Source organism: Cololabis saira, chromosome 17, assembly GCF_033807715.1.
Source record: "Cololabis saira isolate AMF1-May2022 chromosome 17, fColSai1.1, whole genome shotgun sequence".
Lineage (NCBI taxonomy): Eukaryota > Metazoa > Chordata > Actinopteri > Beloniformes > Belonidae > Cololabis > Cololabis saira.
In genome coordinates this window covers 9,343,714-9,359,131 of record NC_084603.1, presented here as the reverse complement: position 1 = coordinate 9,359,131, position 15,418 = coordinate 9,343,714, and the positions used below count along the sequence as shown (strand labels likewise).

Here is a 15,418-nt window from a genome sequence, read left to right as displayed (position 1 = left end):
ATTGCATGTTTTTTACTTCTTAAACAGCTACATAGTCATGAAAGGAGAACAAGGGGGTTACCCGTATTGGATGATGCCCATCATGGGTCCAGCGATACCCACGTTGATGACCTGAGCCACCTCTGCCAGGAAATCCTTCTGGATCTTGAAACGTCGCTTCCCAATGCTCCAGCTCCCATCCATCAGGAAGGCAAGATCTACCTTACAGTCTGTTAGGAAACAAGTTTGCTCTTTCATTTTTTTAAAAGTCATAAAACTCTTAATAATGAGGAACATATATTAGACAGATTTACATATTTGAGGGGCAAACGTGTCTACTCAGTGTGATGCTCCTGTAAGTCAATGACTCCAAATTAATGTTTTCAGTTAATGCGGTGCAACGGTTTTGGAGGAAATTTAGTCAGTTCCTGTGTGCTAAGTAGCTTCAAACGTTGGTAAGTTTTGTCACATAAATTATTAGTTTCAGGTGCTTCCACAATGTTTATCCACATTTTAAAGGAGCATGAGGAGAAATGACACTCTCTAGCGCCACCCTTCACCACGACGGCCGTTGGGGGTACTGCAGCCAACAGTGAAGCCGGCACGGGAGAACGGGGAGAACGCGCATGCAGCGTCATTTGACGTCACATCCGCAGGGCAGCGCGGGAAATTCCGGTCACAATTGCAGCACATTTTGCAGAACACAGCCTGTTCAAGGCAACGGACAGATATACTAGAGGGCTCATTCTTTTCAGTTTGGAACGCTTCATCTGACATTATTACTAGAAAACTTAAAACGTATACGAATTTTTTTCATAAATCCTGCCTCAATCTCCTTTAATGTTAAGATTTCTACTTTATGATTGGTAAACATTGACTTTATTCTTGTTTGTTTTTTGGTGGAACAACCTTGAGATAAAATACGATTTAGTTCACAGACAAATATCCTCGTATTTCCATTTAAAGTTCACTTTCCCCGTCGTTGATGGAAGTCGATTTGGCGTAACGCCCCCGAAAATATATTCTTCTTTGTTTTACACCAGCAGGCTTCTGGTTTGTCTGTGTGACCTCCAACAGACTGATGATGGACAGCAAAGTTTGATTTTGGAGAGCAGCGTCTTCCTTCTTGCAGCCCCGTAAGTCGGCGCATACCAGCTTTACTCTCCTGATGGTTCCACCGGTGAACATCAACGTTAGTCAGCGAGAAAGAGGCTTTTAGTTTCTCAGGAGAAGGTTTCTTTTGTGATTTTAACACACCTGATTTGTGGGATGCTCTTGGGGGACGATAGCAGTGCTTATGCATTTCCCTTCAATTGCACCACAACCTGTCTAACTTCTGGTTAACGTCGTCCAAGTTCTTCAGAAATGTATCTTTAAGCTTTTCCAGCCTGATGACCATTAATGATTCATTTCCCTCAGGTCTTCGAGGCCTTCAGTAATTTCCCTTTTCATGCAACTAAACACCTCTACACATGAGCTGCCAAGACACAAACTTGGACCGACCCCTATATTTACATAAAACCAGGCGCCCTCACACTACGTTGTCAGCACCTGACGTTGAAAATTACTCGCTATTTCTAGAGGTTTGCTTATTTTTTTGCGGCTCACAGATTTGTGGTGGAACATTTTCAGAGACCGAGTATAATATTAATGCGTTTATTTTTGTTATCTGCTTGTAGTTTCAGGGGTTGTGTGAAAACCTGATATTTTAAGGGCCAAAGAGTAATCAAACATGTAAACTATCCCGAGATGCAACAACATGTATAAACATTGTAGTTTTGCACCATAACTTATTTTACACCTCACAGATCCTCAAATTTCAATATACAACAGCAAGTGCAAAGGTAAACTGAACATCCTTGGGCTCTGTGAGTATACTTGATACATGTTGGTACACTTGGAGAATTCAAATCATTAATAAATCACTAATTCAGAGGACAAAATAACAGTCTCTTGTTGCAATTAAGGCATTAAAGTTAAAATTCTTCACATAAAAAAAAGATAAAGAGGGATGAAATGCAACAAAGCTACATCTACTTGAGTTACAGCAGACCGCCACCTTCAACAAGGTCTTAAACATTTCTTTGTAAATATGGAAAAAAAAAAATCTACTTACCATTAATTTTATAATCACTTACGTGGGCAGAGATTTAAACTGGTTGTGAACCTTAGTGTTCGATAAAACAAAAACGCTTTGGGAAACCCTTTAAGCATGTGACTGATTTGGACACGCACACTATTACATGGATCAAGGTGGTTATAGATTTCACGTACTCGGGTCTCCCTGCGACACGGGCTCCGGTGGTCTGGGTGCCGGGTCTTGTTCTTTCACAGTGAAACCTGAAAAACAAAAACTGTTAAAACCGCCCTTTTAAGACTTTAATGTGGAGGAAGTAACAAAGTTTTTTGTCCATTCTTAAAGTTTCTTTGACTTTTATTTAATTGCAGCTGATATGAACCTTAGACATTTCGTCTCATCAGCTGAGCATTAGTGATATTGATGCATTCCTGCATTTCAGAACTACAACACGTACACTACAAAAACTCAAAATCTTACCAGGAATATTTGTCTTATTTCTAGTGTCTCATTTTTGTCCCATTTTTAGTCCAAAAATCTCATTAAACTTAAAACAAGAGTCATTACCAGAAAAATAACTTGTAATTTGACAATTTTCACCTGTTTCAAGTAAATTTTTCACTTGAAATAAGTAGAAAAATCTGCCAATGGGACAAGATTTATCTTCTCATTACAAGCAAAAACATCTTGTTCCACTGGCAGATTTTTCTACTTATTTTAAGTGAAAATCTACTTGAAACAGGTGAAAATTGTTGTTTTTTCCAGTGATGAGTCTTGTTTTTTGACTAAAAATTAGACATTTTAACTAGAAATAAGACAAATATTCTTGTTAAGATTTTGAGTTTTTGCAGTGTACCAAAGTAAAACAGTGCAGGGTCATCATCAAATCATAAAAATCACCTGTTGATACCCCATTTATTACTTTAAATCTCATTAGGTGGCCCTAATTGGCCCCCATTGCCCCCCCAGTTGCAGGAATGGCTGTTTATTATCAAATGAAATTAAGCTGATGAGACAAACCATGAGGTATCTTAGATTTCTGTTTGCAATGAAATAAAAGCCTGAGTAAAGAGGGGACTGTTGCATTTGTCTTGTTTTCACTCGGGGTTGCATTGAGTCATGAACCATTAAGACGAGACAGAGCATCAAAGCTGAGATTATTATCTTTTCAACATCCAAGACGATGCAATAACTCTTTGACATAAGATACTTCCCTCTCTTTCTGTATACCAACAACCAGAGAGCTGTTGTATACTTTTCCAGACTCCACTTGAAACTTTGTTTGGTGCATTTGCAGCTGTTTTTTTTTTTACTGATCCCAAATGTAGGCCAGTGTTCGTCGTAACAAACATTGTGCCTTAAGCAACCATGCCATTTGACTTTCACCCAAACCCCCCGCAATTACAGGCTGAGCAAAAACCCGGTCTTTTTCTCAGATAGCCTCAGTTTGGATTGTACTTACATTCTGAACTGAGGGTTTGCTGCAGATTGACTCTTTAGGGGGCAGGCTGGGAAGCAGCTCAAGAAATCCTACCTGATTCATAGACGTTTGCCTCTGACTTCCAGACATCCACTGGCTCCACTGCACGGATGATATACAAGCTCTGCGTTAGCATATTTCTACCACAAAGCATTAAGTAATGACTTCCAAACACCTACAGATGAAAAGGTTAATTTGGTAAAAATGAAAATAATTGCTCCTTTTTTTTTTTCTTTTTTTTTTTAAAGGCTACTCATAATTGCCTCTCTGGTTTGTAGCCATGGTAACTGCTGCTCACCTTTGGTATGGGTGGAATCCAGAGGTATTGTATGGCTGCCATCTAGGTCAGTGGACCGTGGGGCTAAAAGTAAAGGCATTACCAGTGAGGACAAACTGGGACACGACATACACGAACAAACCAAGGCACTGCGGCCTGCTCCCCACGGGTTCCATCATCTGGTTTCATTGGTTATATGGTGGTGTTTTTGTGGTGCATGCTAGAAACGCCTCAGTCAGCCAGTTTCCCAAACCATTGGATTCGGAGGCTCGGTTGTGTTTCCAAAAAGACGAAGACGTGGCCTCTAATCTGAAACCGAGGGCTGCCCTCTTGTGCCTCATTAGAAGGCCACATTGCAAGTGAGCTCTATTCTTTAGTGTGAATGAAAACTCACACTTGCTTTCCTTTTAAGGCACCTAATGCAGGGGTCAGCCACCCAAAATGTTGAAAGAGCCATATTGGACCTCTTGTATAAGCCTTAGAATGAATGTCGAGAAAAAAGTCAAAATTTCAAGAAAAAAGTCGAAATGTCGAGATTAATGTTGAAGTACAATTTCGAGAAAAAAGTCGAAATGTCGAGATTAAAAAAGGAAATCAGAAAAAAGGAAAAAAAGAAGAAAATAAAGAAAAAAAAGAGAAAAAAAGGTCAAACATTTTTTTAAATCTCCAGGAGCCACTAGGGCGGCGCTAAAGAGCTGCATGCGACTCTAGAGCTGCATGCGACTCTAGAGCCGCGGGTTGCTGACCCCTGACCTAATGGAATCATTTTATCTGAGTGTAATCATGTCCAGGAAACAGCATGCTATATTGTGTCACGGACAGTAAACAAGCGACTTTTACTGCAGATTCCCAACCCATTTGCATCATAATGTAAAACCTGAAGACTTGTTAGTGCCCCATGAATAGAAATACAAAAACACTTACGGTATGGTCCAAAGTTATAATACCAGCGCTCATACCCTGAGAAATCAGGCCTGTGATCCCGAGCTAGAGGAGGATGTTATGAAACCCATTAGTATGGAGGGAATGTCAGAGGGAAGAGCACACATTTCCATGGTTGGGATTGGTCACACATCCTTCCAAATCAATCCCAGATCAGTGAAAATGGTGGCTTTCTGCACAATTATCACCCCCACAGTTTATATATACACATTTATATATATATATCACTCTCACATGCACCACAATCCTGCCCCATGCTCCTTTTCCACACTTTAAAGATTCATATGGCAGACAGGTGGCATGTAAACACTGTCCTGGGAGACACATTTCATGTAATCACACATGGAAACAACTGAACACAAACATGCTCAGCAGGTATCAAACTGCATCGGCTGCACGAACATGCCGTGTTTCCACATGCAACATGAATGGACATGAGGCGTAGTGTTCTTCTGGGGGGGCAGTACAGACTGGTGTGCTATTCTCTCTGAGAAAGAGGTGGGATTACTTACCTGAGATGTCGGGTGTGTCTGTCTCACTCCATGTGTATCCTGAGTCTGGAACTGGATAGCTAACATCTGAATATATAGCAGAGAAGGCGGACGCATCAGCAACTGTCAGGGTTGCATTCAGAGTGTTTTGACTACTTTGAGTCACAATATTTGGGGATTGATTCATAATTTTAAACGCCAGTGACCTGTTGGTCGTCGAGCTCCAGGGAACCAATCGGGACGAGGGAAAGCAGGGGGCGGCCAATCCCTTCTGGGATAAGCTGTGCAGGGGGAACATTAGAAAGCATCAAGGAAGAGCATACTTGTGACACCCCCTCCCCACTAAACCAACCACGTTATTAGTGGAGTATGCACAAGATGTTCAGCCAGACACTAAACTTACAGTAGTAATTCAGATATCAGGAGGCCGAGTGACTGGAAGCTGTCTGTTTTTAGTAGGGCTGGGCGATATATCGAGATTTTAATATATATCGATATATTTTCAAACGCGATATGGTACGAGACAATATCGTTTATATCGATTTAAAAAATATATATATATATTTTTTTTTTATGATTTTGATATAGCTTATTTTGTGACAAATTGACTTGAATGTTTTATTTGAGATTTGCACAAATGTTTTGTTATTTGCACAACTGTCAACCTCAGTGGAAAAGTCTGCCTGTTACTGTCTACATTGTATTAATTGCACAGTGTATTTTAATTTAATTGTTATGCAGGAAAGGGATATTTGTTTTATTTTATTCAAGAAGCATTTTTATTCTATATATGCAGGCAGTTTATTTTTATTTCATTTGTTTTATACATTTTGATATTGTGCAGACCTCTGTTAATAAAGGTACCTGTGTGACATTTGGCACGAGGCTTTGTATTAAAACTGACAGTTTTTTTAAGGTTTGCCTCAGAAAAAAATGAAGCTAACAGAGATGATATAATGCTTTGGGGGAAACCCCAATTATGGCACAGAAGAAATATCGATATATATCGAGTATCGCCATTTAGCTAGAAAATATCGAGATATGCCTTTTGTCCATATCGCCCAGCCCTAGTTTATAGTGAAGCTTAGTCTTTTCCTTTGTACCTCCGGGGCACAGAAGAAACAGAAGATGCCCAAATAGCGCAGAAAATGTGTTTCCCATTTTCTTTTTTCCGTCCTCTACTGTTTGAGGCATCACAATGTGTTCACACAAATGGAAAAGTTTCATCTTCAAATTAAATTTCTTTTAAAAATTGACAAAGGACTGAGCACTCAAGGCCCAAACAGCTGGGGACAATCATAACAGTGAACACCCCATGACCCCGTCTCAACTGACTGAGCTACGACAACACACTTCAGTTAACCCCTCTCTGTGGTGGATGGGCAGCTTACACAAACACACAGTCCCAGCTTTGAGGTTCCCATCCAGTGATGGCTAGTGAGCAGGACCGTTGTTTACCAAGACGGGCCCAGCCAGCCAGCCAGTGAAGCATGGGAGTATTATTCTAAGGTTGGTGTCAAACCAGGGACAGTGTAGATAGAAGGATGCAGAGATTAAACTAATCTCACGGCAGACAGTACTGTTGTTTTTTTTCTAAAGAAACAGGTGCTTTAGAAAGATTCTGTTCAACTCTCTCGATCGCGGCCACTTCAGCGATCACTGCGGCCACAAGTTCAGAGCAGGATCTCGAATTGTGATCGTGGACTTCTAATGTATCTGCAGCTTTAACTGTGTGCTTGTGTGAGTGATCCTAATTTGCAAGTTTTTTCAGAGGTGTCAAGTAAAATACTTCGTTACCTTACTTAAGTAGAAATTTTGGTTATCTATACTTCACTGGAGAAATTATTTTTCAGACGACTTTTTACTTTTACTCCTTACATTTTCACACAATTATCTGTACTTTTAACTCCTTACGTTTTAAAAACAGCCTTGTTACTCTATTTCATTTCGGCCTTTAAAAAAAAAACTATCCAGTTAAAGGAGCTTGAGGCCGGATTGTGGCAGGATTTATGAAAAAAATCCGTATACATTTTAAGTTTTCTAGTAATAATGTCAGATGAAGCGTTCCAAACCAAAAAGAATGAGCCCTCTAGTGTATCTCTCCTTTGCCTTGAACAGGCTGTGTGCTGCAAAATGTGCTGCAATTCGGTCCCGAATTTCCCGCGCTGGGCTGCGGATGTGACGTCACATGACGCTTCATGTGCGTTCTCCCCGTTCTCCCGTGCCGGCTTCACTGTTGGCTGCAGTACCCCCAACGGCCGTCGTGGTGAAGGGTGGCGCTAGATAGTCTCATTTCTTAAAAGGAGCCTCAAGCTTGCGCCATCCGGATAGAGTGAATTTGGTTGTGGTTGTGGCACAGATGTTCTTGTCCAGTTTTGTTCTTACATCAGATTCCTGCAACTAAACTTGGATGTACATTCCAATAAAGATTAGGATAAATAATAACATGCCTCTGAAGTTTGACTTTTTGCACCATTACAATACTTATAGGCAACTAATCATCATATCTCCTGCTCTCTGAAACACATGTTAATGCTCAATAGTACACATATATGGTTCTTTAATATATTTGCATTATACTAAGATGCATTCATTTTCAATGGCTTTTGTCCTTAATGGCTTTTTTCCCCCTTACATTACTTTTACACTTTAAGTAGTTTTGAAACCAGTACTTTTATACTTTTACTTGAAAAACTTGTGTTGATACTTCAACTTCTACAGGAGTATTTTTAAACTCTAGTATCTACACTTCTACCTGAGTAATGAATGTGAATACTTTTGACACCTCTGCAGTTTTCTGACAGCGCGGAGGAAAAGGAGATCATGATATTGTCAACGGTTTTTGCAGAGGATTTTCCTGCATCTTCTGGATTGTCAGGGAAACATATCGCATAAAAAATGCCATGCTAAGCTGGATCATAACTTAAAGTGATAAATTTAAACATCTGTTGGGTGCAGGCAGGTAACAAATCAACAGGGAGAAAATGCTTCAACTCATAAATCAGAGTATGAAAGGTAAATTTTGTCAAGCATCCGCTCTCCAAGGGAGTCCCTGAGAAGGACAGACTTAATGTTGCCTTCTGGGCACGGCTCACCTTCACCTCCGAACTCTGACTGCCACCTTAAAGAATTACCCCAAAGGGAATCAATACTTGGCACATCGGGAGGGGGAGAGGGGTGACGCCAATCTCAATACCTGGTTTCCTGCACTGGTTAATATGTCTGAAGCAAAAAAAGGTTAATCAAATAAACAATGGGCCGGTTGTAATCAGTTCCCCGTTTGTTTCAGAAATCAGATCCCTCGAAGGGCCGTCACTGACACACAGAGCGAAGCCTGTCCTATTTTAGATGATCCATGGTTTTGCATTCCACAGAAGAAAAAACAGAAACACATTCCTCTGTGAGCCACACCTCGCCTGGGTTGAGGAGCCTTTTCGGAGACGAGCAAGTGAATGGACCCGGATCCTGTGGCACCGTGGACCGCCTTACTGTGGCCACGCCGGGCCACTTGCTACTGTCGCTTTCACCTCTCTTACCCTCTCTGCCAGCGTTTAAAAGGGAGAGTTCAAAACCAAACCACATCGGAAGTGTCCTAAGATGTTATTACAGCACTCACTGACTTTTCCCATCATGGACTTATCTGTAAGTGAGAATCCTCCCAGCTGCAGATTTACAGTAAAAGATGAATTTGGGATGATACAACATCGCCATTCACTTTTGTAGCACATTGATATACTTACTCATCTTTCTGGATCTGCTTGCATTTCTCCCTGTTGTTTTTGGAGGACCAGCCATGCATTGAAGCATGGCGTCCCACAGAGGGCAAACATTAGTGCTGCTTTATAAAACATTTTAGCCATGGCTTTATGGCTCCAGTTATTGCCCCGTTTGATCAGACCTGCCGACATCGGTGCAGTCGAGGACTCCTGCTCCGGGTCTGCAGACACTTACCGGGGTTCCACCGGCTGGTTCGTGGCTGCAGGTGGGGCAGGCTGAACCCTGTTAAGAGCTGTTTGTACCAGCAAGAAACAGGCGTAAAAGCAAAATCAGAGGGAAGCAGTGGAAATGGGGGCGGAAGTGACCTTCAGCTCTGGGTCTTCATCCACAAATGGAGCACAGCTGTTTTGCTTTGAGGGAAGTTAAAGACCTTTTTCTACTCGGCATGATATCAAAAACCTGTTGGATATATGCCGAGTGGGTCTTTCAGGCTTTGACTCTCGCTTTTGTGTGACTCGCTTTGTCTCGTAAAAATGAAAATTTGACTTGGAGGACGTCCCTGATGACAGGAAAAGGCAGTTAACATGAGAGGAATGTGAGTTGGGATGCTTGATGGGGCAGATTAGTGCTGACCCCGGGGTGAAGATCACAGGGGGGCTTATGGGTGTGAACACTGGGGACAGACATGCAGCAGTCTCCTGGATCCTCATTCAGACAGACATCTGAACCTCAGTTCTGCCCTTAACCCACATTCCTTGAGAGCCCCACCCCTACCTACCTGGTTGTTGGTGTGTGTGTGTGTGTGTGTGTGTGTGTGTGAGTGTGTCTAATGATGAGGCTGACCTGGGCCGACTGGAGAGGACGGCTGCCTCCTGGAAGTTGACCCCGTCTCTGGTCTACGAAGCCCTAGAACCCCAATTGAGGGCAAGACACATTACAGGAGAATTCAAAAGAGCATAGGTTTAATCTTTACTCACACTTGAAGCAAAACCACAAACTTAAGATCTGTAAAACAGATGATGAAAACTAAACCAACTAGAGAGTCTCCTCACAGAAATGCTTGCTCAGAGATTTGTTGACCCTGTAGTCAGTGGGGATAAAAAAAAATGCAATAAAGATTTACAGCTCTTTCCTTTTTTAAACACTTATTTGCCCGTGACATTTTTACCAGGACCTGTAATTATAGCAGCAGCGAAGCAGAAAATATTACATTGAAGAATTGCCTGGATTTTCGTTTGTGCCTCATTGAAAAAATAAAAGCAGGAAGAAGGAGGTTTTTTTTTTCTTGGTAAAATATCAGGTTCAATTTCAGTTTAGAGAATCCTTGATTATGTTTTGGAAGCGTTGTCTTGCTCTTGGGGTCTCCTGTCACTACCAACAGCAAAAGTGACCCTAGACTCCCATCCTAGCTTAAACCCTATCCCGACCTCCACCAATACCTCTCTAAACCGAGCGCCAAAGGATCAGTCTAAAAATATTGCACTAAGAAACGAGACACGTCTACAGTTTTGTTTCATACATCCCCATGGATTACTGGGGTGGCACACGTAATGAATGACTGCAACTTCCCAAAGGCCCATTTCAAATGTGGTAATCTCAGGTGTTTTTCTTGTTGTCAAGAAACAAATCAAAGTGGATTTCTTTAAGTCCTCGTAATGCTGGTGGATCAGCTTAAAGTGAGAGCATCTGGATGCAGATTCTACTATCAAAGATCACTACACATACCTTTAGCAGATTTGTATTGTTAGTTTTTTTGTATGAATCTGTTTGTGGACCAGTGAGCCTATGATAATGGCCCATTAGTGCATGTGCTATCACATCATTCTTTGTGTTGGTCCGTTAGCATTACATTATTTGCAGGGATGAAGACAATTGTTGTGTAAAGTATTAAACGCTTTTCAATGATGATTTGATATTTGGATGACCAAACTAAAGCCCAACAAGCCTATCCTGTGTTTGGAGCTGCAGTCATGAAATGTCAACGTTTGGCGGTTGGCCCATCACAAGAACACACCGAATGTAGGTTAGGGAGAAGGAGGAGAAATGGGATGGCAGAGGCGAATAAAACAAAAAAACACATCAAGAAAGTAATGATGGAAGACAAAATGAGAACACAACTGACCGAGAGACAAAATGATTAAATCTCAGATATTATCGAGAAAATCCACACGTGCAACTGTTGAGCTAAAAGTTGCCTAAATGTCTTTGTGGTGCTTTAAGTTCACTGCTTTGGGACAGAATAACTCTCCATCAGTTGTGCAAAGTGACTAAAAGAAGTAACTTGAGAAATGTGCTTCTACCTGTCTTCTATTTAACTACACTACAACTGAATAGTCGTAAAAAATCTATCAAACGCATCACGATTCACTTGAGTCCTCTCTGTAATCCATCAATTTAGGATCATAGCACTTTTAATAAAACGTATGGCATAATATATAAAAAAGTAAAACTAACAGAGCCAGTGTGGTGTTAAATTACACTTTTACCCCTTTACATAACTGCTCTCTACAATTATTCTCTTGGTCCCTGAATGCCAGAATAAATTACTTTAGTCAACCGCAGGCTTTAGCATCATTAGTAGTTTGTCCCGACTAATTTGACTCTGATGTCATTAAATGTTGTTGACAAATTCCTGGTTCCCTATGGATCTATTTAATTGATTACATTGGTGGTTTTCCATTAAGATCCAGCATCAGGGCATAATTTGATTTTATTCTCATGTATGGTAAGACATTGTTCCCTGGAAACACACTGAAACTGAGTTAAGAATTGATCCAGTACAGGTTACCATGACAACAATGCAATGCTGGGTTGTTTTGACCCAGTGTTGGTCCTGGATTAGCTTTACTTTTGGCTGAATCCAAATAATGCATAATGCACCGATTTATACTGAATAAAGAGAATTGATGATTGATGAAAGATTACTTGAAAAACATCTGAATTTTCATGAACAGAACACATCATACTCAGTAAAAGAAACAAGGATTAAATCTTTTGCTCCAGTAATGTTGTGAATTGACGGACAACAGGACGGAGTGTAGTCTGTGGTAAAAGTCTAGTTAAAGCCATTTGAATCAGCTATGCACACAGAGCTGAGCAGCCATGCAGAGTTTATGTACAGGAGTATAAAAGCAAAGCAAAATAATAATAATAAAAGCAAAGAATGGCAGTGAAACAACCTGACAACCCCAAGTGTAATTAAAAAAAAGACAAGTAAGGAACAAGGTTGGATTTACCTGAACTGACTCGTTGTGGGAATCTGCTCAGATTGGAACCTCCTCGAAACACTTTGAAGACACGCCATCGTTTAGTTACACTGGAATTGCCGCATGTGTCATAAAAGACATGTGCAGCAAAATGCTAAATATATATCTCACAGAAAAAGTTTTCACCAAATGATGGTACTAACCATTAATATACACAAAAGACTTTCTGGCAGCAAGAAGCCGGGTGTTTACCTACCTTGGCTGGGACTCTTTCCTTGGCCACTGTGTGACTGTCCTATATCAATAACACATTTTTCTTTGGTAAATTTACATGAAAAGAGAGCAAACTGTGAAAATGTTCAATTGTACTAAAAGAACCACATCAGGCGTTTCTTTTGTAATTCTTGAGTTTAAAACCAGCTTTTTAGTAAAAAATTTTAGTAAAAAAAATCTCATTACACTTAAAACAAGACCCAATACTGGAAAAAACAACAACAATTTTCACCCGTTTCAAGTAGATTTTCACTTAAAATAAGCAGAAAAAGATTTTTTTGCTTGTAATGAGAAGATAGATCTTGTCCCACTGGCAGATTTTTCTACTTATTTCAAGTGAAAATTTACTTGAAACAGGTGAAAATTGTCAAATAACAAGTTATTTTTCTGGTGATGACTCTTGTTTTAAGTATAATGAGATTTTTTGACTAAAAATTAGACATTTTAACTATATATAACTATTACTACTATATACTAATATTGCTGGTAAGATTTTGAGTTTTTGCAGTGTTGTGTCACTGATGGAGACAAACTTGCTTTGGAAAGAGAACATTTGTACAATTTTTAAAGTATTGATGACTACTGATTTATACGGAAGAGTATTAGGGCCAGGCAGGAGAAAAATAAATAATATCTTAGAGGAGGAAGATTTTTTTTTCATCATTCACTTCGAGAAAAAAGTCGAAATGTCGAGATTAATGTTGAAGTACAATTTCGAGAAAAAAGTCGAAATGTCGAGAAAAAGTCGAAATTTCCTGAATAAAGTCGAAATTTCGAGATTAATGTTGAAATACAATTTCAAGAATAAAGTCGAAATTTCGAGAATAAAGTCGAAATTTCGTGAATAAAGTCGAAATTTCGAGATTAATATTGAAATACAATTTCAAGAATAAAGTCAAAATTTCGTGAATAAAGTCGAAATAGTACTTCACCATAATTCTCGACATTTCAACTTTTTTCTCGACATTTCGACTGAAAAGAAAAATCTTGCTCCTCTAAAATATTATTTTTATTTTTCTCCTGCCTGGCCCTAATACTCTTCCGTAGATTTATGCCCTTCTCAGAGGAATATGTAAACCAAATGCCCCATGCTTGATGTGAACACATATTCCCAAATGTCATTAACAACCCTCACACCAGCCCCCTCAGAAAAAGAAAAAAAAAGACCACTTTGCTCCACTTACTTGAACCTGTGCCAGCCACATGGGCGAGGTACGGGTGACTGCTGCCTAGACAGAAAGAAGACAAATGGGGTGCCAGTATGGAGAGAAGACAGATTTGGTTACAGAAAATGAAAGGGAGGTTGTCTGGCACACTGCCCATCTCATTTGCACACATACCTTAAGATACAGTGGCCCTGTCTACTCACTGTGGCTGTATTTCTATCCAAAACAGTGCAGACATACAGTGATTACCGTCTGTGTTTTCATTTAATCAGCGATGAAAGGCTTTCTGATCTACTATTAAGCCAGTCATGCAGCCAAACAGCACTGTATTAGGTTCATCGCAGAGTAACTGTAATTGCTCATAATTGCTGTTGTAACCATGCGTATTTGCCATCAGCAATCATTCATCTCCATCGCTCAGTTTCACAGCAAGGAAGGCGTGTTGTGTCATTTCTAATTACAAGTTGCTAATGTTGTAAGTAAAATGTTAACTAGGCAGCGTGCTGGCTGCCCAGGCGGGTTTCGTTCACCTGCATCCCGGGGTTTATGGGCGACGGCTCGGGCCCTGGTGGTAGGTGTTGGTGGGGGGGGTGTGGTGGTGGTGGTGGTGGTGGGCTCCGGCGTCGTGGTGGTAACTACAGGAGTTGTTGTCGTTGGCACCGCTGTGGTGGCCGCAGGTGATTTGTCCTCTTTTTGACCTGAGCGGAGACGAGAGAGCAGTCAAGTACAAGGAGGAAGAGCAGTCTCAGTAACCTCTGCGTTGTAATACATTCTTGTCATTCTTCAGCCGACTGCAACAATCCAACTCCTCATTCAAGCTGAGTGAAGTTTAACATGCCAGAGTCAAGCGTGGGGATGTTTTCCCGGTAACCTTTCATCTCCAGAACGTGCTGAACCAGCGACGTGTCGGGATGGATGATTAAAAACTTCAGCAAACTGGTCGGATACCTTAACATGCAGCACCCACTACTTTATACTAAAACAATATAATAATATATACAGGACTGTCTCAGAAAATTTGAATATTGTGATGAAGTTCTTTATTTTCTTTAATGCAATTAAAAAAACAAAAATTGAATACATTCTGGATTCATTACAAATCAACTGAAATATTGCAAGCCTTTTATTATTTTAATATTGCTGATTATGGCTTACATTTTAAGATTAAGATTCCCAGAATATTCTAATTTTTTGAGATAGGATATTTGAGTTTTCTTAAGCTGTAAGGCAAGCCATGATCAGCAATAATAAAAGGCTTGCAATATTTCAGTTGATTTGTAATGAATCCAGAATTTATGACATTTTTGTTTTTGTAATTGCATTACAGAAAATCACAATATTCTAATTTTCTGAGACAGTCCTGTATAGCTGAGGTGTTAAAACACAACTGAAAGATTTTGAGATAATGTATGCTTTGTCTTATTGTATTGTTCCAGGTATTGCTCAAACATGATGTCTAGGTATTATTTGAAACCACTATATTTAACACATAACCCTGCTCTTACCCGTGTTTACGTAGGTTGGTCTTGAAGGAACGTAGTCCAGAGTAGATGGGTAGATGACTCCTTTCTTTGGCTTTCCCACTGAAAAATGACAGAGTTCAGTTGGAGAGCGAACTCCTGAGAACCGAGTTCAACAGGATCTACGTCTTCATCAGTACCTGAGACAACAAACGACTCTCTCCACTTGGGAAGGGACAGCGAGCGAACCCCATTGGAGTTGCTGCCTTTGTAGATGTTCTGCCCGGCCATCTTCTTCACAATCACCTTGCCCCCCGTGTTTGTGATGACCCCACTGCGGAAACAATGTT

At 40.3% G+C, this 15,418-nt stretch overlaps 1 protein-coding gene across 5 annotated transcripts in view; it reads right to left on the bottom strand.

The window, feature by feature from the left end:
• Window positions 1–15,418, bottom strand: part of vit (vitrin) — a 31,737-nt gene that overhangs the window by 7,075 nt on the left and 9,244 nt on the right. The window contains exons 5-18 of one of the 5 annotated variants that reach the window (XM_061746139.1): window positions 15,269–15,402; window positions 15,114–15,191; window positions 14,139–14,306; window positions 13,627–13,671; window positions 12,426–12,464; window positions 12,200–12,250; window positions 9,807–9,869; window positions 5,453–5,527; window positions 5,268–5,333; window positions 4,738–4,800; window positions 3,835–3,897; window positions 3,591–3,638; window positions 2,254–2,319; window positions 62–209 (exon numbers count right to left, since the gene is read on the bottom strand). In XM_061746139.1, the coding sequence (XP_061602123.1) occupies window positions 62–209; window positions 2,254–2,319; window positions 3,591–3,638; window positions 3,835–3,897; window positions 4,738–4,800; window positions 5,268–5,333; window positions 5,453–5,527; window positions 9,807–9,869; window positions 12,200–12,250; window positions 12,426–12,464; window positions 13,627–13,671; window positions 14,139–14,306; window positions 15,114–15,191; window positions 15,269–15,402 (1,107 nt within the window). The remainder of the gene's footprint in view (window positions 1–61; window positions 210–2,253; window positions 2,320–3,590; window positions 3,639–3,834; window positions 3,898–4,737; window positions 4,801–5,267; window positions 5,334–5,452; window positions 5,528–9,806; window positions 9,870–12,199; window positions 12,251–12,425; window positions 12,465–13,626; window positions 13,672–14,138; window positions 14,307–15,113; window positions 15,192–15,268; window positions 15,403–15,418) is intronic. The other 4 variants (XM_061746140.1, XM_061746141.1, XM_061746142.1 and 1 more) reach the window with 4 other exon arrangements.